Below are 24,392 nucleotides of genomic sequence, written 5' to 3' on the forward strand. Positions count from 1 at the left end.
CATTTGGGAAAGGGTTGTAGGGATGCTTATTATTTATATTTTTCCAACGTCTTAAAATATTTTATAACATGCCATATGTTAGTGCTATGATTAGGAGGAAAAATTATTCTGTAACAAAAGGAGGGAAGGGAGTTCATAGAACCAATGTCTATACTACTTGGAGAATTAGGCTTTCAACACCTCAATGTGAATAGTATGTTTAGGGGTGGTGAATTTCATGTTAAACCTCTAATTTCATTATCACCTATGTTAATCAGGAAACTACCTTTCCTAATATAGGATATAGCTCCAGAGAAAATGAATTAAAGAAAAAGGATGGATGAGGTGGGAAAAGGAGTGATGCACTGCATTCTGGAATGTATGGCTCCCTTACTTGAAGACTTATGGTCAAAGGTAGGGGGCCATGGTTTTGTTTTGTTTTTGGTATTAAGGATTGAACTCAGGGACACTTTGCCACTGAATCACATCCCCAGCTCTTCATATTTTTTTGAGACAGGGTCTCATTAAGTTGCTGAGGCTGGTTTTGAGCCCACGATCCTCTTGCCTCAGTCTTCCAAGTTACTGGGATTACAGGCCTGCACCACGGCCCCCAGCTCAAAGGTAGAATTCTGACTGTGAAAGGGGAGTTGTCCATATTCTGTATTGCTATGCTCTGAATGTTTGTGTCCCTCTCAACACCTAACCTACCCCAGATTGGTATGTTAAAATCTTAACTCCTAAAGGCACTGCTGTTACAAGTTGGGGCCTTTGAGAGGTAATCAAGTCATTGGGATTCTTCTTCAAGTCTGGGTTTCATGCCTTTGTAAAAAAGGCCCCAGAGAGCTAGCTAGCCCCTTTCATCATGTGAGGTCACATCTAGAAGACACCTACCTCTATGAACTAGAAAGTAGCCTCAACAGCCAAATCCTTAACTTCTTTACCCTCAGAACTGCGAGAAATTTCTATTATTTATAAGTTATCCAGATTAAGGTATTTTGTTATAGTAGAACAAACAGATTAACAGATGTATTTTCAGGAAAATGATTCACTTTACATTCTCTGGAACACTAGTTTTCAATTTTGGTTTTCAGCACTGGAACTTTTCTTTCAGACCAAATCTCAACTTCATTTTAAGTTTTCATGTCTGTTGAAAAATACTTCAGTGTCTGTGAAAGGACTAAAATATGTTTTACTGTAGCTTGTAAAGCACTCATACCCATAACTCTTTCACTTTCAAACTCACAGTCATACTAAAATATTATGGAACACCACTACTTGAAAGTTTAAAAGGTCTCTAAGATCAGGAGGTCCCTAGCTCAGAAGGCTCAACAAAGCAACTCTCATGTACGGTTTAATCTGAGAAGTCTATTAGATAACTCCTTATACCTGTCTTTACGCCAACTTAAGCCTCATACAAAGTGGTTATTGTTTTTTGGGTTCTTTCTTCTTTTTGTTTTGTTTTTTGGTGCTAGGGATTTAACCCAGGGGTACTTTACCACTGAACTACATCCCCAGTCTTTTTATTTTTTTAATTTTCAGTCAGGGCCTCATTAATTTGCTGAGGGCCCCACTAATTTTTTTTTTAGTCATACATGACAGCAGAATGTATTTTGACATATAATACATACATGGAATGTACATACATCAATCATATTGTCTATTCTATTCTGCTGCCCTTCCTATCCTCCCTACTCCTCCCCTCCTCTCCCATCCTCTCTCTCTAATGTGACACATTTTTTTTCTTTTTCTCATCACAACATCATATATGTATTCTGTATAACAATGAGGTTCTCCTTCCATCTTCCGTGCAACTCCCCTTCTCCCTCTTTTTCCCTCCCACCTCTCTTCCCTATTTAGTGGTAGTCTTCTTCTCATGCTCTTCCTCCCTATCCCATTCTGAGTCACCCCCTTATATCAGAGAAGACATTCGACATTTGTTTTTTAGGGATTGGCTAACTTCACTTAGCATAATCTGCTCTAATGACATCCATTTGCCTGTAAATGCCATGATCTTGTTATTTTTTAGTGCTGAGTAATATTCCATTGTGTATAAATGCCACATTTTTTAATCCATTCATCTATCTTAATAAGACACCTATAGCACAAGAGTTAAAACCAAGAATAAACAAATGGGACGAATTCAAACTAAAAAGTTTTTTCTCAGCAAGAGAAATAATATGTGAGGTGAATAGGGAGCCTACATCCTGGGAACAAATTTTTACTCCTCAAACATCAGATAGAGCTCTAATCTCTAGAGTATACAAAGAACTCAAAAAGTCAAACAACAAAAAAGCAAATAATCCAATCAACAAATGGACCAAGGACTTGAACAGAAACTTCTTAGAAGAGGATATACAAACAATCAACAAATACATGAAAAAATGCTCACCATCTCTAGCAATCAGAGAAATGCACATTAAAATACTCTAAGATACCATCTCACTCCAATAAGAATGGCAGCCATTATGAAGTCAAACAACAATAAGTGCTGGCGAGGATGGGGGGAAAAGGTACACTCATACATTGCTGGTGGGACTGCAAATTGCTGCAGCCAATTTGGAAAGCAGTTTGGAGATTCCTTGGAAAGCTGGGAATGGAACCACCATTTGACCCAGCTATTTCCCTTCTCGGACTATACCCAAAAGACCTAAAAAGAGCATACTACAGGGACATAGCCACATCAATGTTTATAGCAGCACAATTCACAATAGCTAGAATGTGGAACCCACTAAATTTTTAGTTGAGGCTGGCTTCAAACTTGTGATCTACCAATCTCAGCCTGTAAGGATGGCCTTAGGCCTTAGCCTTAGCAACTACATTTTAAAACACTCCAGTTTGAAACCTGCAGTCTCACCAGGCACGCCTATCAGATCCCTCCAGTAGGGCCCTTAGGCACAAACAAGTCACTCTCCCCCCCCCCCCCATAAACTCAAGAATGAAGCCTCTGGCAGGCTGTCCTCACCTGATAAGAGGGAAAGGGGCAAAAAGGGTGGGGACCACCAAACCAGATGTTTTAACCCCAGGTAAATGATGCCACTGAGAAATCCTGAGGTAGCTGATAAGGATTGAAAGGGGGGTCAAAAGCCCCCAAATTTAGTATAAATAATAGAGCAAATGAACAGATATTCAGCCAGCCGATACTGATGCACACAAGTTGGAGAGCCTGATGAAGACCTGGACTGGCATCTCATCTTTTGTCACTGTTTGCCTGATCCTCTACATGGTTCACCACTCTCAAACTCTACAGCCACATCTTGACCCTGGTGAGAGCTGCAATTTCTCCTACCACCCTCTCCTTAATAGGCCATCAGCTCCACCCCAGGAGAAGCTTGCCTTGGTTCCAGACCTGAGTACCTGGTCTGAGTGAGTGCGCATCTGCTGGACTTAAAACCTCAGGCTTGAGACTTTTGATCTGACACTTGGACTTAGCACTCAGGGGGAATGTCTGTCATTATTCTGACATGATTAAGTGTGTTTGCAATGCTTAAAATTAATTAATCTAGAATTGTTTGCTGTGAATTGATTATGTTTATTTCAGTGCCTAGCATTAAGGACTGTCATTTTCTTGATTAAGAACCTATAGATTAAAATTGTATGGAGTGGGGGCTGGGGATGTGGCTCGGGCAGTAGCGCACTTGCCTGGCATGCGTGCGGCCCGGGTTCGATCCTCCAGCACCACATACAAACAGGGATGTTGTGTCTGCTAATAACAAATAAATAAATAAATATTTTTAAAAAAATTGTATGGAGTGATTTGAGTGAATAAAGCATTGAAAAAGGCAGAAGCTTGTGGACATTCTTTATTTCTTCCCCTAAACTGCAAAAGTTGAACCTTTTGCCCATCACGACATAGCCTCCTTAGTTGCTGGGATTATAGGCAGGAACGATCAAACCAGCATAGGTGCTTCTTCTTTTTAAATATTTTTTTTAGTTGTTTAAATATTTATTATTTTATCTATTTATTTTTATGTGGTGCTGAGGATGGAACCCAATGCCTCACACATGCTAGGCAAGCATTCTACCACTAAGCTACAACACCAGCCTACAAGGTGCTTCTTAATTACAGATGTGTAATAGGAGAAAAAATGAAAACATAAACCCTATGAAGAAATGTGATATCTGAGGGATGGGTGGGAGCCTTATCCTGAAAACTCAAATGAAGGAAGAACATACCTCTGAAAAAGTATTAGGTCAAATCCTATGACATTGACATCATATGATGATCAAATATGAGCAATTTTGTATGGTTCAACCTTATATATTCTGTAGGAAACAATAAATTTCAGAAAGTACAAGCTTCATTTTACAAATTAATGAAACCAATGATAACCTTCAATAATCCTCGGTGGGGGTGGGTCTTGAAAATAAGAGGGAAGTTGAGACATATGAAATACAGATAACTAATACTAAATCTATTAATTACATGTGAAGAAAACCTAAAATAAATGGAGCAATATTCAAAGTTAAAGAAAAATTCTTACCTATGAAGACTTGAGTAAGCTGATCAAATGGCCATGGGAGACAGAGATTAGGGAAGGGACAGGATGGCAAGGTACACCTACATTGAGTGAATTTCACTCATTGTATTTTTTAAATATATTTTTGTTTATTTACATGAATAAGAAGTTCCTATTATCTTCTAAATTAATAAGGAAAAAATCATTCTGAGACACATCAGGATGTCCATAACCTATTGTGAAAAAGAAATAATCTCTACTGCACAGCTTACTAACTTGCCTCCTTCCAAGAGGCTCCAGGCAAGAAGCCCCCTAGAGAGATGGACTAACACAATGTTTCTGTATTTAAAAAAATAAATAAATAAACAGTGGGGAACAACCTAAAGATTCAAGTTCAACCAAAACTGTAAACCCTTTATTTTTTATTTTATTTTTAGTGGCACTGGGGATTGATTCAGGGGCACTCTACCACTGAGCTACGTTCTTAACCCCTTTTGTTTTCTAATTTTGAGACAGGGTCTTGCTAAGTTGCTGAGGTTGCCTTGGCACTTGTGAGCCTCTTGCCTCAGCCTCTAAAATTACAGGTGTGTGCGTGCCTGGAACTGTACAACCTTTATAAGAAAAGTACAGTCACTTAAAATGATACTGACATAAAAGAAATGTTGACAATTTTTAAGGATATGAGAAAATGTTTATCATAAGTAAGCAAAAGCATATTAACCTCATGATGAATAGTAGGCTTGGGAGAAGAAAAAATACACAGAAATGTCAGCAGTAGTTATCTTTGAGTGGCAAAATTATGGGATTTTAATTCTTTTTCCCATATTTCTGAGTTTGTTTATTTTTGCCATGATGGGAATTGAACTCAGAGACTTACACATGCTAGGCGAATGCTCAACCACTGAGCTGCAAACTTCAGCTCAACTTTTCTAAGTTTTTATACTGAACATATATTATTTTTATAATATTTAAATCCCTCCTACTTTGGAATCTTTGGGTCTTCCTACTCACCATCTGATTACCTTATCCCACTTGCCTAGTAGTTATTGATATCCCTTCTCTGGGATATTTGCATTTAAAAAAAGAACACATGAAAAAAGATTTTTTTGTTTTTTTTCATTTTCATTGTAGCTTTATTCACAGTATTTAATAAAAGAAAAAAAAGTAAACTTTCAGTCAGGCATGGTGAGTGAAAAAAGTTTTTTAATTTAAAAATCCAACAATGTTTTCTATAAGTAGATTTATAGGCTGGTAGAAAAAAGAGCTTATATGCCTCACATTCATGAGGTCAACTCATGGAAGAAGCAGCCATTTTCCTCATCTATGTCATCTATGTACTTTTATTCTGTTCTGTAAAACAACATCTTGGAGCCAGACATGGTGACTTGGGAGGCTGAGGCAAAAGGATTGCAACTTTGAGGCCAGCCTCAGCAATTTAGCAAAGCCCTGAAACAACTTGGTTGAGACCCTGTCTCAAAATAAAAATTTTAAAAAGGGTTGGGGATGTACCTTGGTGGTAAAGTGCCCCTAGGTTCGATCCCCAGTACCAAAAAAATAAACAAAAAAGAATTTCTGCAACTCATTAATTAAAAGAATAATAAGTAAATAAATGGGTGAAGTTTCTAAAGACAGTTCTCCAAAAATTATATATAAGTGGCCAATAAGCACATGAGAAGATGCTCAACATCATTAGCTACCAAGGAAATATAAATCAAAACCCAATGAGACACTACTTCATATCCACTAGGATAGCTATAGGAAAAAAATAAAATAAACAACAGTTAATGAGGATGAGGAGAAACCAGAACCTTTATATACTATTGGTGGGAAAGTAAAATGGTGTAGTTACCTTGGAAAACAGTCCAACAGTTACTCAGAAGGTTAAAACATGAAGTTATTATATATATCATCAAATACTACTAGGTATGCATCCAAGATAATTAAAACACATGACCACATAAAAATTTATACCCAAATGCTTATAGCAGCATTATTCATAATAACCAAAGGTGGAAACAATCCAAATGTCTATCAACTGATGAATGTAAAAAATCTATGTACAAAATTTTATTCCATAATAAAAAGTACTGCTACACATACAACATGGATAAATCTTTGAAAACATGACAAATGAAAGAAGTCAATCATAAAGGGCCACAAAACAATTACATATTATACAATTCTGTTTATATCAAATGTCAAGAATAGGCAAATCCATAGAGACAGAAAGCAGATTATAAGGTTGTACTTGGTAGGAGGTTGGTAAGGAACAAGGACTGATGGCTCCTAGGTACAGAACTTTTTTGGTGATGAAATAGTAAAATTATGATGTATGCATAACTGGATATATTAAAAATCACTGAACCATACACTTTAAATGGATGAACTGTATATAGCATGTGAATAACATTTTAATAAAGCTATGTTAAAAAGGAAAAGTAATCAAATAATATAATAAAACATTTAAATTCTAAATCCATAAAATGAAAAATTTATCTTTATAAAACTTCCAGCATTGCCTTGGATGATACAACAAACTTTCTAAAAAATATCAATGTTCTCCTAAATTATCTGCTTTTGGTTTACTTTCTTATTTTATTTGGAAATCTGACCGTCAATCATGAGCCACTTCAATAGTCATGTGCTAAAAATCTATCTCCCTTCTCAACTGTGGTTTTCACTCAGTGAAAAACTATACTGTGGAAACACTAGCCATCAGATCTGGTTTTACATTAGGGCCCCATGGTTTAAGACTGTGATTGCAGGAATGCTGCTTAATCTTTCTCAGAGTTAGTTTCTTCGCTAGCAAAATGGAGATGAAAATCCTGGCTTTATTTAACTCCTAGGGTTGTTGTGAGGGGCTCTGAATGTGCTCTCTAATCTCTTTCCCATATGATTATACAGTATTTAAGCTTCAGCAGTTGACTGCTGGGTTGTAATTTTAGAATTTAAAATAACTGGATTGCTCTCTTTTATTCAAGGTAATGTTTTTTCCCCTCCCTTGTTAATATATAAAATCTCAATCTCCCCTCATTCCTCTCCTTTTCAGAAAACTCTAAAATCTGGAACCCACCTCTCAAATACTGAATAACCTCTAGGAGATCATATAGTCCTTTTCTTTTTTTTTTAAATTTTATCTTTTTGTTTTTAGTTGTAGATAAACACATTTATTTAATTTTATGTGGTCTAAAGATTGAATCCAGTGCCTCACATGTGCTAAGTAAGCGCTCTACCACTGAGCCATAACTGCAGCCAGGATAGTCCTTTTCTTTAAGCCTGTTATTGCAAACTGTTTTTTGAGAGGAAAGTGGGCTACATGATCATTTTTTTAAAGGTTACCTACCCAAATAAGCATGGAAAATATTGGACTAAATAGAGTTAAAATGAATGCCTCTCCCAAGCCTTTAAAAAAATACTATGTGTGTTGAATCTGGGAGATGAATATAGTAGTTTATGCTTTCTAACTTATATGGACTCCTTATTAGTGCTCCTCAGAACAATTTGAAAATGGTTACTTTAGACACACATGGGGACACACACACACACACACACACACACACACACACACACATATTCTGGTAATGATATTCTCAGAATGAAAGGCAAAATTCCACTACATGAATTTTTCAATGGTGGCTATTGCTTTTTGGTAGCAAATTAGGTATATAAAGATTTGTGATTACTCTATCAGATCATTATGCCTCCATTTAAGATACTGCAGTCAAAAACCAGTAGGACACTGCACAAATGGTTACATTCTCAAATATCTTTATTTGTAAGCAATGCTACTGGGGTATAAGATAACTGGAGAGGCAACAAAAGAACACTTTTACAGTCCAATGTTTAAAATCCCTACACTGGCCAAGAAAAAGATATATGCAGGCTGAATTTGAACCTTAGGCTACAAATTTGGAAAGCTGACCATCAATCACAGATCGATTGTTTATAAAGCACTTCACTAAATTTCCAGCATAACAGCAAAAAAGCCCATTCATTTTTCCATTCACTCCTTTATTCATCATTGGGGTCACCTTCTATGTGCCAATCACTATTACTTTTATATATTCTAGATTATAAGTTCCTGTCCTGTCTTTAGACTGGCAGAGATGACATTTAATGTGATACTCTGATGGAGTTATGAATAAAGTATTGTGAAATCACAGAAAAAGAGTAAATAGAAGTGATAGATTAGAGGAAATAGAAGGCATTTCAGGCAAAAGAAAAATAATACTGCCAAAGTAAAAATAAATCAAAGAAAGTGAAATACCTTGGGAAACTCAGCACCAGGATCTGTTTTTGATTCTGGAATAGAAGAAATAAGTAAAATACACTGCTATCAAAGAGGTTGATCTGCTGGTGAAAATAACAAACTTAAAAATGGTAAGAAAGGATAAACACAATGACAGATCATTTGTATGAGAGGCTATGGGAGTTTGAAGTTGACTTGGGAATAAGGTCTTGAAGGCTGTGCAAAAGATTTTTGAACTTTAACCTAAATTATAAAGAGCTCTGAAGTTTTTCAAGACAAAAAGTTACACAACCAGATTTGCACTTTAGAAAGACACTGATGACAGTGTGGAAAGCAGAGGAAAGACTGAAGCCAGCAAAAATACTTTGCCAGTAATGCATTTTCTATAGCAGATGAGGATCAGGGTATAACAAAAAAAAAAAAAAAAAGAAAGAAAGAAAGAAAAGAAATCTATTTCAAACAATCATATTCTACATATGTAGAACCCAGAAAATAAACCGATAACAGACATTGAGCCCTTCTTCAATAAATGTGAAAGCCAGACCAAAAAAAGAAAATGTTGCTTGCAGCTTATTCTTTCCCTTAGAATTCTGGGTCCCCTCTTCTGCATTCTGTGTTGTCAGGGTGTTTAGGTAGTCTGGATGTATACAAGGGTAAGTGGGAAAATGAAAATGTTACAACTACTTCTGAGATTATTTATAAATAGCTTAGTATTGCAGATTATTTTTAATCACTTACAAAAAAAACAGATATTCAAGCTGTTTGGTAGGAAACATTGTTACATGAGAATGTACATGTTAGCTGAGTTTTTAGAGGCAAATCAACAAAGCCTTTCAATGAGGTCATACCTTCTTCCAAGAACATACAATCTGATTGGGGTTTTTCCATCTCTGATCTTTCTTGCTATTAGGTTAAAAAATGATCCCTCTTTTCCAACCTCATGTACAAAAGTGACTATGGAACAAACTGAACTCAAAATAACCTTAAAACAAACAAACAAATGAAAAAAAAAACCTTAGAACTTCAGAGTATCTGTGAAAGATTTGTGACTTGCTAAACAGAAAATGGTGTCATTTAGGGAGAGGTATAAAGTAAAGAATCCTTGCTTTTTCTTCCCCTTCACTGTTTTGACAATTTGAAGTCTACAAAGTTAAAATATTATTTCAAACAGGGGTGGAGGTATAGCTCAGTGATAGAGCACATGCTTAAAATACTATATCAATTCTGGTATAATTATAACTTAGCTTTAAAGAAATGTTAGGTCAGCCAGGAATGATAGTACAGGACTATCATCCAAGCAACTTGGAGGATCACAAGTTCAAGGGCAGCCTCAGCAATTTAGCCAGGCCCTAAGCAAATTAGTGATACCCTGTCTCAAAAGATAAAAAGGACTGTGGATGTAGCTCAGTGGTTAAGCCCCTCTGGGTTCAATCGCAGGCTTCTTATTCCAAGTAAAAAAATTTTTCTATCAAAAAAGTAAAGTGGCTGTATGCAGTAAGTGGCACATGCTTTTAGTTCCAGCAACTTGACATAGGAGGATCACAAATTCAAAGCCAGCCTCAGCAATTTATTGAGGCCCAAAACAAAATAAAATAATAAAAATAAAAAGGGCTGGATTTGTGGCTCAGTGATAAAGTACCTCTGGGTTCAATCCCTGGTACAAAGAAAACAACAACAATAACAACAACAATCTTGATTTAGAGCATGATATATGATTCTATGTATACATTTATTATATATGTGTTTTAGTACAACAATGAATTACTTATTCCATTTATACTAGGTTCTAATAATTAGAAGTGGAAAAGTAGCAACTCAAGGGATAGATGTGGCTCACAAGATAATTTTCATTGGTTTGGACAGCCTATATTTGTTTAATTGAACTAGATGTCAACACTATGGTTCAAGAGTTGTGGATTACTGTAAAGTAGTTTAAAAAGCTGGAAAACTTCATATAAAATTCAGGTCTCTACCTTTTTTTTTGGAAAACCCTGAATATAAAATAACACTGAATCCAAACTGTGGCTCAAGTTAAATAACCATTGTCTGACTTCCAATGTGCTACTATGTGCAGCCAGCCCCTTACTTACAATCATTTATGATCCCTGCACAGATCCTATAGGATCTGAGTTCATGACCCTAATCTACCATGACTATATAAAAAGTTTGCTCACTAGGAAGACAAAAATCAGAATTTATTTTCTAACATAACAGAGTTGGTCCATCTAGGTATTTACTTTGAATGTCTGAATTTTATAAATGAAATGCATTACTATGTCACAGAATGTTGTTATGTTGTTTTGGTACAGAAAAAAGAAGCTGAGAATCAAAGTCCATCCCTTTTGATTTTCAGTATTCCTGAGATTTTCCAATAACTCTTCCAAGTTATCCTCAACAGCACAGAACAATTAACTTCCATTAGCTTTAAGTAATAAAGGAAAAATTAGGAGACTATAATTACACAAGAAGAACAGTTATTTTACTAACAGAGAATACATTAATATCAAATAATACCATAACTCTTAAATAATATGGTTATAATACAAATGGGTTTTTTTAATTAAACGATAAGAAAACGAATAACCCAATCAACAAATGGGCCAAGGACCTGAACAGACACTTCTCAGAGGAGGACATACAATCAATCAAACATGAAAAAATTCTCACCATCTCTAGCAGTCAGAGAAATGCAAATCAAAACCACCCTAAGATACCATCTCACTCCAGTAAGATTGGCAGCCATTATGAAGTCAAACAACAACAAGTGCTGGCGAGGATGTGGGGAAAAGGGTACACTTGTACATTGCTGGTGGGATTGCAAATTGGTGCAGCCAATTTGGAAAGCAGTATGGAGATTTCTCGGAAAGCTGGGAATGGAACCACCATTTGACCCAGCTATTCCCCTTCTGGGTCTATTCCCTAAAGACCTAAAAAGAGCATGCTACAGGGACACTGCTACATCAATGTTCATAGCAGCACAATTCACAATAGCAAGACTGTGGAACCAACCTAGATGCCCTTCAATAGACGAATGGATAAAAAAAAAAATGTGGCATTTATACACAATGGAGTACTACTCTGCATTAAAAAATGACAAAATCATAGAATTTGGAGGGAAATGGATGGCATTAGAGCAGATTATGCTAAGTGAAGCTAGCCAATCCCTAAAAAACAAATGCCAAATGTTTTCTTTGATATAAGGAGAGTAACTAAGAACAGAGTTGGGAGGAAGAGCATGAGAAGAAGATTAACATTAAACAGGGGTGAGAGGTGGGAGGGAAAAGGAAAGAGAAGGGAAATTGCATGGAAATGGAAGGAGACCCTCATGGTTATACAAAATTACATACAAGAGGAAGTGAGGGGAAAGGGGAAAAAAAACAAGGGGGAGAAATGAATTACAGTACAGGGGGTAGAGAGAGAAGATGGGAGGGGAGGGGATGGGGGATAGTAGAGGACAGGAAAGGCAGCAGAATACAACAGACACTAGTATAGCAATATGTAAAACAGTGGATGTGTAATCGATGTGATGCTGCAATCTGTACACGGTGTAAAAAAATGTGAGTTCATAACCCACTTGAATCAAAGTGTGAAATATGATATGTCAAGAACTATGTAATGTTTTGAACAACCAACAATAAAAATTAAAGGGAAAAATGGGTTTTTTTGAGAAACACCAAGCACATTTAAAAATAAAGTGTTCCTGGAGTTTTCTTTCTCAACTCTCACTGAAACTACATGGTTTCATTCATGGACACATTTTTTTAGATATGTTACTCTTAGCATTCTACTATTAGAAAGATGGTATGTTTGTATTCAGTAAAATTATGACTGACAAGGTTGGAAGCCCTGCTTGCTCTGAGGTACACAGTGCTCTTGCTTTTCCTATAACTGCTCTTCCCTCTTTGAAGATGCTTTATCTATCTTTCCCCTTCAGATATCAGGTCTTTTGGAATAATGGTAACCTGTAAACTCCTGAGAACTAGCTATTCATGAAACAGCTGCTTTTTGTTGGCAATACCGTAGTATTAAGTTTCTGTTTCATTGAAGGAGAATAGATTGCCAGAGTCATGGGAGGATGCTCCTTGTTTATTCTTAAAGTATCCATTTTACTTGAGGTTACTATTGCTGCCAGCAGGTAGATAAGCAGGATTCAACAGACTCCACCTAGACTGATCTACAGTTCTTTAGCCCATGCTAGCTGCCCTGTATCACCACCAGGGTCTCAATGCCTCCTGTAGGGCCAACTGTCCAGAACAGGCAAAAAGCTGAGTCCTAAAACTCCTTGACAATGCTAAGACCAAATGGGGATGGCAAAACCTGAATACTACCTTGGTTCCTCTCTGGTAGGCTACTGCTCTGCCTATTTGTACACTGAAGAGGACCACAGTCATCTTCCAACAATAGACCCATTGCCTTATAGGAATCCAGATTATGAAACTCAAGAGACTATTAGCTGACGTTTGGCAAGGACATTTCTGAGTCCTGGAGACCAGCCTGAAGCTGCTGCTTTAGCTTCACAGCTGGGTAGGGGAAGGATGATGTCATAATCAATCAGATCCTGATATAGCAATTTAAGCATGTTTTTCTAGAGGCCTTGTTCAACAAATTTCTTTTATTTGATTGAGGTGGTTTCAAAAGTAGATCTGGCATTTGTTGAGAGCATTTCCTTAAAGGGGCATTTGAGGTACAAGCCAGGAAGGACCACTGGTACTACTTTGAAGTCTCATGCAATTCAAATACAGGTTTAATCTCCTGCAACTGCAATCAGGTTAAAATAGACTGTAAAGTCACAGGTCAAGTAGTGCCAATTCTTAATTTGTGAGGCTGCTGATATTTCCAAATTGCCTTGCAGGGAAATGAAAAGCATTCATTTTGATCTAATGGTGGTAAATCTCTTTCCTGTCGAGAACCATCCGTGGGCTGTATGTGGACTACATCAGCATGGTAGCCAGTGAGGGGTAGATCTGGCATTGGAAACTTCCCTTGGCAGTCCCACCAGGATGGATCCCCCAAATGCAAGTGAACTCCTCCTCAGCTCTGCTAAGAGGTCTCACACAGCACCAGAGATGGGCAGACCTGCTGCAGTCACACAGCCTCTCAAGAGATAGATGTAACCTGCCAAGATGCCAATCAATCTGCTGACTGCCAGACACCAGGAAGCAGGACTCCACCCCTGAAACATTATTCCTGCCTTTAATGAACCCCCTTAAATAAACTACAGGAACCATTTTCTAATTGTCCAGCTCCAACTCAGACAGCTGTGTGGGCTGGGCCTATCAGGTGCTCTAGGCTCCCTTTAAAACTATTTTTTCTGACTCTGTGTCTTTTGTTCTTCACTAATTATTTCTGACTTATCTTCTCTGGTAGATTATACATCCTCCACAGGCAGGAAGAAAGACCCCTTAGGGAGGCACTGGCTGCCTCCCTATACTTTTCAAATGAGCAGGGCTGGGTCTACCAAACTCCAAATTGGTATATAATCTAGGCCCATTTCTTTCAGCACTCAAGGAGAAGAATTTAAATAGCATTTTTGTAATTATAAATTTTAAATTCACAAAAGCTCCATTCAATCAATTATAATTTACACACACACACACACACACACACACACACACAAAATCATAAATAAATGACTGCCAAAAATGGGAGTAAATAGCAAAACATTTTATTAGTATTTACTAGTATGTTAAATGCTATATATGCCTAAGCATTATCTCATTTAACCATCAAAATAACCTCTTTAAGCATTGTCTTTATTCTATCTCATTCATTAGAAAAGTAGTAGAACCTAAACATATAATTGCTATGTTAATACTGCCCTTGCCCATCCCAAAACAGTACACATTAAAAAAATAATGAATGCCAATGGAAAAATACATAAGCAGAAAAGATTTCTTCTAACACAGAAAGAAAAACTGCCTGCTTAAAATTATTTTAATCCTAAAATAAGTTTCAAATAATAGCTTCAAAGACTGGAGGTATAGCTAGGTGGCGGAGTACTTGCCTTGCTCTGGGTTCAATCCCCAGAACCCTTTAAAAAAAAAAAAAAAAAAGCAAAACCCAAAAGATAATGGCTTCAAAAGACTGGGCAGCTTTCATGTTGTTTACAATAAAAAGAAAAAAAAAAAAAAACTGCTGACCAGAAGACCAAAGACTACAATGTTGTCAGCAAAAAACCAAAAATAGGGCAGGCACCACATGGAAATAGAATGATGCAGGTTCACCTATTCTAGAAACAGATTTTGCCTTTATGATCTCAAAACTATGCCCTGCAGGTAAACATCAGCCAATTTCTCCTCAAATACTTCAGTGAAATTTTGAAGTTTATTACAGCTCTTAAAACACAATGCTATGCACTAAGGTCTAAATTGAACGATTTAGAAAGTATTATTCTTATCATTCATGTTATGATTTGCCAATCTTGAAGTTAATTTTTAAAATCCTATTATTTTCTTCTTTAAATGAGTGCTTAAATATTTATTAGATGATGATTATTAATTTTAGTGAAGCTTTAATTAGTTTAGTGAAGCATTTTTCATACGGAATAATCAAGTTAGGGTCTCCAAAACTGCCTACAAGAACCTAAGCAAATAGGGAATGAACTAGCTTAGCAGAACCAGAGATTTCATAATCCACCTGAGACATTAAAAAATTAACTAAAAACCAAAAACATGATGTGGGCTACCCAACACTTCTGTGTGGGCTGGATAATGGGTCACAAATTTGAAACTCCTAAACGAAAGCTTGGAACTATAATCTGAAGTTTTTTTCCAAATACAGTTGATTCCTGTTACAAAGAGTCTATATAATAGATTCTCTATAGATTTAAATTAGTACAAATTTGCTCACATATTGGCAATACCACTTACCTGGAGATTTGTCACATATCAAAATATCCTGGGTAGAAGTTAATTATAATATATAAGTATGGCTTGTTTTACTTATAAATGGCTTGTTTTACTTATAAAACGATACATAAGTGTTTTAACTACATAAAAATGAAATACTACTACTGAACTGGCATTTTACCTGCTTAAGAAATCGGTTAGATGCGTTGCTGTGTTTGGCTAACACACTTGGCAGAGCAGGATTAGCATACTCAAACTGTGGATTGTAGGTATAGTCAGACTTGAAGAATCTCAGTTTCTCTTTCTCTAAGTTGGTAGGCTTTATAGCAGTCAATATGCAAAATTTTTTTCCAGAAAACTCATCTGCTTTTTCAAAGCTTCTACAGAACTGAGGCTGCTGCTTTGGCTTTGGAAGAGCGGAGAAATGGCGTCGCTTGATCTTGCTTTTTGGTTTAGGTGGCAGTATTAGGCTGTTCCCTGTAACAGAGATATCATGTGTAAACTTTACAGGACTTGACACTGACTTAGTGACAAAAACAGTAGGCTGCCTCTCCAGGCAGTACCAAGTACCAGTGCTTGCCACAGGCACTGGGGTTTTCGTCCTGCAAGGATCTTTACTATGAGGGGAGCTAGGAGATTTGCTGGGTTTTCTACATCTTTTGGAGTAGGTGGATGAAGACTGTTTTTGTAAATGATGCTTTCTCTCCTCCTTGCTTTGTAGTAGGACATTGTAACTACTGGTTCCAGTTGTGAAAATGTCCTTTAGTATTCCAGCAGGTAAATGTGAAAGGCTTCTTTTGCTGTCAATGATCAATGAATCTTCTGCATTTAGAATAGACTTCTTAGCGAGTTCTTGCTCAGGCCAGTGAAGTTTTTCTGTGTTAATAAACAAAACCAAAAAAGAAATAACAAAGATGCTAGATGAAGTAGATGAAGCAAATTGCTTATTATACAAAAAGTCTTCTGAAAATTCTATAAACCTTATGTTTTACAACAATCTTTAGAAAAGATATTTTAAATAATAAGAATATATATTATAAACACTGTCACTTCTCTTCCCTTAGTGTATATATGTTAAATTATCTATAAAAATCCTCAGTTTCAAACCATTGAGATGACCAAGGTCAAATATAGCTGTGAGATAATACACATAAATAATCTGCATTCTCTACCAAAGAATGTGAATTTTATAGAAAGGATGTAGTATTATTAATATCAAAGTAAACTCCAAGGTGCTTTCAAAGTTAATTTAGTCTTGAAATTTGGAACTATATATAAAAATAGCCATCTACAGATGGACAACATGCCTTATTTACCTTGAAAAAAACAAGATTAAAGGGATGATATGTCTATCTTCAAGCATGTTTTAATAATGTTCAACATTAATAATTGGTTAATTTTCTTAATAATTCTAAACTGTAGCTTAAGGTTTTTTAGCAAATTTAAAAAACAATTACTATTCAAAGGGTTTCAGTGTATTCAGTTGCAAATTAACTTAAAGGGGGCAGCTTTGTCTTTAAATCTCACAAGCACTTTAAATAGATAAGGATTATTTATATACTGATGCTCATGTACTGATTTAAAACTGTGTTTATGTGTATTCTTTCATTCAACAAATTTATAAAACTCTACTAACTGGCACATGGTGTAGGGCACCCCCTATCTCCATAGTAAAGTCTTAACTGGGCTTCTCCAGAAATCTTCACCATGGCTGATTTTAGGACTGTAGGCAAAAGAGTCTCTACAAAAGAGTTCGATGTAGATAAACTTCCAATTTTCGTGTTGCCCTGTTTTACTTGGCCACTGGCTGGGAAGAAATCCGCACTCCAGGTGCTGGACACCCCCTTACTAGTTTTTCACAAACATGTATCCATTATAGTAGTTTGTAGAAATATGTAACCAAGTCCTCAGGCCCTGAGTTGGGGCTTCACAGAGATGTCTATATTTCTAACATAAGAAAAGTTACTAATTGGGCTTCATGGTAACAGCTGGCAGGGGGAGGAAAGAAAGGGGAGAAGGTGGTCTTCCCTTCTCAGGTGCTGTCCTTGAAGGGTTAACTTGCCCAGAACACTGAAAGAAAAAAACTGCTTTTAAGTTAACCTCTGCAGACTGTGAATTTCTGAGCCCCTCCCCTGACATGCTGGGTATAAAATCTGAAACTACCTGAACTTGGAGTTCAGGGGATTGATTAATTACAGCAAAAGCTGTGCCCTCTGAACCTGGCTGCAGCCAAATAAAACTGTTTCCTGCTGTCCTCAGTGCCTTGCTTTGTCTGTCTCTAGAACAATGGTTCTGGATAACTGGCATGTCCATATAAATACATTGTTCCGAGGCTGAAGGTAGGCTGGTGGATACGTTCGTTAGCTTACTCCTTTCTGCCCGTGGACGCCGCCGAGAAAGCATCGTTAAAGTCTGTCTTCCTGCTGCCGTCATGTCTAAATCAGAGTCCCCTAAAGAGCCCGAACAGCTGCGGAAGCTATTCATCGGAGGGCTGAGTTTTGAAACAACTGATGAGAGTCTGAGAAGCCATTTTGAGCAATGGGGAACACTCACGGATTGTGTGGTAATGAGAGATCCAAACACCAAACGCTCCAGAGGCTTTGGGTTTGTCACTTATGCCACTGTGGAGGAAGTGGATGCAGCCATGAATGCAAGACCACACAAAGTGGATGGTAGAGTTGTGGAACCAAAGAGAGCTGTCTCACGAGAAGATTCTCAAAGACCAGGGGCCCACTTAACTGTGAAAAAGATCTTTGTTGGTGGCATTAAATAAGACACTGAAGAACATCACCTACGAGATTATTTTGAACAGTATGGGAAAATTGAAGTTATTGAAATCATGACTGACCGAGGCAGTGGAAAGAAAAGGGGCTTTGCTTTTGTAACTTTTGATGACCATGACTCTGTGGATAAGATTGTCATTCAGAAATACCATACTGTGAATGGCCACAACTGTGAAGTGAGGAAAGCCCTGTCAAAGCAAGAGATGGCTAGTGCCTCATCTAGTCAAAGAGGTCGAAGTGGTTCTGGAAACTTCGGTGGTGGTCGTGGAGGTGGTTTTGGTGGAAATGACAATTTTGGTCGTGGAGGGAACTTCAGTGGTCGTGGTGGCTTTGGTGGCAGTCGTGGTGGTGGTGGATATGGTGGCAGCGGGGATGGCTACAATGGATTTGGTAATGATGGAAGCAATTTTGGAGGTGGTGGAAGCTACAATGATTTTGGCAGTTACAACAATCAGTCATCAAATTTTGGACCCATGAAGGGTGGAAACTTTGGAGGCAGAAGCTCTGGACCTTACGGTGGTGGAGGCCAATATTTTGCCAAACCACGAAACCAAGGTGGCTATGGCGGTTCCAGCAGCAGCAGTAGCTATGGCAGTGGCAGAAGGTTTTAATACTGTCAGGAAACAAAGCTTAGCAGGAGAGGAGAGCCAGAGAAGTGACAGGGAAGCTACAGGTTACAATAGATTTGTGAACTCAGCCAAGCACAGTGGTGGCAGGGCCTAGCTGCTACAAAGAAGACATGGTTTAGACAATACTCATGTGTATGGGCAAAAAAACTCGAGGACTGTATTTGTGACTAATTGTATAACAGGTTATTTTAGTTTCTGTTCTGTGGAAAGTGTAAAGCATTCCAACAAAGGGTTTTAATGTAGACTTTTTTTTTTTTTTTTTTTTGCACCCATGCTTTTGATTGCTAAATGTAATAGTCTGATCATGACGCTGAATAAATGTGTCTTTTTTTAAAAAAATAAATAAATAAATAAATAAATAAATACATTGTTCCTGCCTACATGTGAGGCAAGTTCTCTACTACTGAAATATATCCTCAGTCCTTCCAGTCATCTTCTAATCTCTGAACACAAAGCACTCCTATAAAGTTTTGATTAATAATACAATGTAGTACATGATTAAAGGTGGGAAACAAGAGATAGCAACAATAATCCAGAATTCAAGAAGTGAAGAGAGCAATGTGAAAATAACCAGATTACATTCATGTAGGAACCACGTAGGAACCTAATCTGATTCTTTTAGTCAGCTTTTTCACTGCTGTGACTAAAAGACCAGAAAAGAGCAATTTTTAAAAAAATATTTATTTTTTAGTTGTAGTTGCACACAATACCTTTATTTATATGTGGTGCTGAGGATAAACCCAGAGCCTCGCACATGCTAGGCAAGCGTTTTACCACTGAGCCACAACCCCAGCCCACTGACAAGAGCAATTTTAAGGGGAGAAAGTGTATTTGGAGGCTCACGGTTTCAGAGGTCTCAGTCCATAGACAACCAGCTCCATTCCTCTGGGCTCAAAGGAAGGCTGAACATCATGGTGGAAGAGTATGGTAGATGGAAGCGGCTTACATGATGATCAGAATTCCACTTGCCAGATACAAAATATATATCCCAAAGGCAAAGGCAAAAGCATGCCCCAATGCCCACCTCCTCCAACCATACTCTACCCACCTTCAGTTACCACTCATTCAGTTAATCCCTATCGGGGGATCAATTCACTAACTGGGTTAAGGCTCTCATAACCCAATCATTTCACCTCTGAACATTCCTACATTGTCTCACTCATGAGCTTTTTGGGCACACCTCACTCCAAACCATAACAGATTTGAAGGACTTTCAGACTTACTTCTAAACTCTTAAACCCAGCCCATCTGAAGAAGACTCCTGTGTTCAAGTCCTGTTAATAAGTGTTCACTAAATAAATGATTATATGACCCTAAGCATGCCACTCTCCAACATTCTGGATATAGAGGCAGATATTTATTGTTCTGGAACTATTCTATTTCTATGAGAAGAGCATTGCAAAAATAGAAAGGTAGCAAGAAAGATCCTAATCCACTGGTTCTCAACTCAGGGTTACTCCCTATTAGGGAACACGTGGCAATGACTAGAGACATTCTGGTTGTCATACTGGGAAGGGGCTACTGGCATCTTATGGATAGGGTCATATTAAAGGTGGATTGTGCAACAAGGTCAATCAAAAAACGTTAAAAGATTATATCTGCCAAACAAAACCAAAAACAGGACAAATAAAATTTTCACCACAAGACGGGAGATCCCAGTTTATTAGCAATTTCAGACTTAAGTATTGCTAACTGATAGTCAAAACTGGCAAGGCAAATAAGCTAAGGAACATCAGGACACAGGCTGTAGCCCAAATGCCCCAGAACAATGTCAGTTTCCCTAAAAGGGCACCACAAGTTTAGGAAACAAGAGATGATAATGAAAGGGATGGATACTGAAACGGACACCAAAAGAGAATGATGAGAACTCAGATAAGAATAAAGGTTATCAGAAGTCTAGAGAGGTAGGGTAAGAATGTGGAGCAGCCAAAAAAACGAAAGGGAGGTAGTCAGGTTCTTTTCTTATCATCTCCATAATGAAATTAAAACCAATAAATAAAATTACTCTGAGGAAATTCTATTCTGATGGTTCATTACTGATGTTGTGCTGATTTTTAAAAATAATTCACTATTAAAATTGTTTGGGGCTGGGGTTGTGGCTCAGTAGTAGAGCACTTGCCTCGCACGTGCAAGGCCCTAGGTTTGATCCTCAGTACCACATAAAAATAAATAAAATAAAAAGGTATTTTAAAAAAAAGAAAATTGTTTATTTGGTTCTGAAGACTTGGTAGCTTTATGACCAAAGACCTGATCTCATTGCGTACTTCTGTTTTGTCATAAAGTATCAGTAACCTCCAAATTCATAATTCTGTTCCACTTCAAGTAACCTTCATGTTTAAAATTAAAAAAATAAATAAATAAGTACTAAACTACCTGCCAAAACCCTGGAGGAAGGATGAGAGGGTGGTAGAGGGGTGCCTGACAGAACCACTCTCCCTAGGAATTGTGGCATTTCAGTTCACTTGCTAATGATCTACTGAGAGGCTTAGCCTCCATCCTTTGGAAGCCCCATCTGCTCCTGAGTAGTTTGAGCGCCAGCATGAATTTATTTAACAAATGCCAATCCTGCCAAATGTTGGATATTCCATGAAGTTCATAAAAGTGGGACACATGGTCCTTCATGTAACTCATACAAGACACATATAATTTCTCAAAGGCACACTAATTGTTTTTCATTTGTATTATTATGTAAAACACCGTTTTTATAATTTTAAATAGTACTTTTTATTTTGTGAAAAAAGACTTCTGAACATGCATAAAAAGATAATAAAAAGGCTTATTAATATTTCTGGTTGTCTACAAATTTATAAAGGAACTCCTTTTTCCTGAGAAAACTTTTTAAAACATTAAGCAGAATTCTTTGGAGGAAGTACAACTCATTTTCCCCCCAAAAGTAATAAGAATAATTAAAAATCATAATATCTCATAATAAAGGTAGACATTATATACTTTAAGACACAGAGCCATCAGCAATCTGTTTCATTAAAATCTTGGAGTGAATCATTTCTGATCAAAGAAAATCATTCAGCCCAACTTGGTTTCCCACACTAAAAAAAAAGGGGTAAATAATATTACTTTAAATTAATACTCAGTATTTTATATCCAGAAGTAAGTGGATACTGAAATTACCAACACAACAAAAGCTTAATATGTATCTAGAACAGGAGAAAAGGATACCAGAATTCCTGGCTTCCATTCCCAGCTATTTCAATGACCTATTTGTAATATTAGCCTATTCATTAAGCCCATCAGTGCCTCCTGTTCCTTATCTAGAAGAATAAGGGAGAAGGGGAACACTGCTCACTAAACTTCGTGTTTTACAACTCCAAATAGCTGAGGTTTCACAGTGATTATGAACTCCCTATCTAAAAAGGTAGACCCAAAGCCCTCTGGAAAAAACACTAGTAAACAAATTCTGGCCTGTAAAAACAATTTCTTTCAACCATGGCCTTACACATGCTAAGCAGGCACTTCACCACTGAGCTGCACACTCAACCTTAAAAGGCAATTTCATATGGTTCACTAATACTTAATGAAACCTGAGAACCTGGAATAAATTTTACACCATAAAACAATAGTTAATTTGGTCACAAACAGAAGGGCTAAACAAAACTAAATAATCCCTGAATAAGATAAAACCCTAATTATATCAAGTATTTCTTCCTTTCTTTTTTTTTTAGTTGTAGATGGACACAATACTTTTATTTATTTTCACGTGCTGCTAAGGATCGAACCCAGTGCCCCACACTTTCGAGGCCAGCGCTCCACCACTGAGCCACATTCCCAGCCCCTAATTTTATCAAGTATTTCATCACTTAAATTCAAATAATCTGTTAACTATTAAAGTAGATGCTAAGGATGGAGGTGCATGCCTATAATCCCAGCAAGTCTGGAGGCTAAAGCAGGAGGATCACAACTTCAAAGCCAGTCTCAGCAATTTAGTGAGGCCCTAATCCATTTAACAAGACCCAGTCTCAAAAAACAAAAAGGGATGAGATGTGGCTCAATGGTTAAGTGTCCCTAGGATCAACCCCCAGTATCAAAACAACAACAACAAAACCCCCCAAAAAACCAAAAATAGTAGAAAGAATTAATAACTTGTGATACATGCATACAACAGAATATTACATAGTAATGAAATATGTGTTGTTGCAAGCAAGCAGCAAAGTGGGTGATTCTCAGATAATATTGGGTAAAGACAGCCATGCCAATGTACAATTTCATTTATATGTAGTTTAGAAACAGCAGAACTAACTTGTGATATTAGAAGTCAGAATAGCGGTTACTTTTTGAGGGTGGGGTACTAGGAAGAGGTACGGAGGAGCCTACTGGGTGCTGGAAAGGTTCTATATCTTGTTCTGGGCAATGGTTACACATCTACAAATTCATTAGACTGCACATTTAAAACTTGTGAAATTTAGTATATATAAATTACACCTTTTTTGTGTGTGTGTGTGTGCTGGGGATCAAACCAAGGGCCTCGTGCATGCAAGGCAAATTCTCTACTAAGCTACATCCCCAGCCCTATACGTTTTTTAAAACGTATTTTAAAAATCAGTACCTTTAAAAACATAGTTATTGTTCAACTTGCCTATATTATAGCAGATAATCTATTGACTTTAATACCTCTATAATTCAATAGCATCCAGTCAGCTACTAAGGAAAAATAGAAGAAATACACTGCTAATATCACTCAGGAATTCAGAAACCTTACTGTATTCTCAGATTCCTAAAAATTCCACAGAAGCAGCACTTCAGTGTTATTCTATTAGTAACAATCTTACAATGTGACACTGTTGTTTTGGGGTCAAAAATTATAGTGTTATGTATTTACAGCTAGAAATATTGTAAATACTATAAATACAGTATTTCATACTTTGATGACAAGGTTAAGAACAAGCATTGTACATCCTCTGTGCTAGAAGCAAACTCTCCCATGACTTTCTATCTGGGATGAAGATAAAACTCCTATGGTCTATGAGGCCACTAGATCCCTCTGCAGTCTCATTTCACATAACATCCCTCCTTAATCTCTACATTCCAGCCCCCTCTCACATTGTCAATCGCTCATCTTACCATCCTCTCTATAGATACAGTAGCTCTTTAGTTTAAATAGCACTTGGTCATGAAGTCTTTGACTTCTTCATTTCAGATTTTCATAGCACCTTTTATCTCTCCCTTGAAGTAATCGCCATGGCTGCATTTTCGCATTTGTTGCATGAGGGCCTCCCCCAACAATAAAATTGTAAACTCTTATTACAGCATACATTTGTGTTTGTTTTTGCTTACTCATTACCCTATTTATGAAAAAGTGGCCAGAGAGGTAGCCTAGGGGAAGAGAACATTTAAGAGGAAAGAAAAGGTAGAAAATTTGGTTGCCTGAAAATGGAAGAATAAAAAAATCATTCCAGAAAGGTATAAGAAAGGGAAACAATTGGTGAGGGTAG

At 37.1% G+C, this 24,392-nt stretch overlaps 1 protein-coding gene and 1 pseudogene across 1 annotated transcript in view; one reads left to right on the forward strand and one right to left on the reverse strand.

Annotated features, from left to right (window-relative positions):
• The window catches only part of Matcap2 (microtubule associated tyrosine carboxypeptidase 2), a 52,451-nt gene that overhangs the window by 24,050 nt on the left and 4,009 nt on the right, over positions 1–24,392 (reverse strand). The window contains exon 2 of the mRNA XM_026387618.2: positions 15,715–16,409. Coding sequence (XP_026243403.2) covers positions 15,715–16,409 — 695 coding nt within the window. The remainder of the gene's footprint in view (positions 1–15,714; positions 16,410–24,392) is intronic.
• Positions 17,884–18,927, forward strand: LOC113187136 (heterogeneous nuclear ribonucleoprotein A1-like; annotated as a pseudogene).

Source organism: Urocitellus parryii, chromosome 3, assembly GCF_045843805.1.
Source record: "Urocitellus parryii isolate mUroPar1 chromosome 3, mUroPar1.hap1, whole genome shotgun sequence".
Classification (NCBI taxonomy): domain Eukaryota; kingdom Metazoa; phylum Chordata; class Mammalia; order Rodentia; family Sciuridae; genus Urocitellus; species Urocitellus parryii.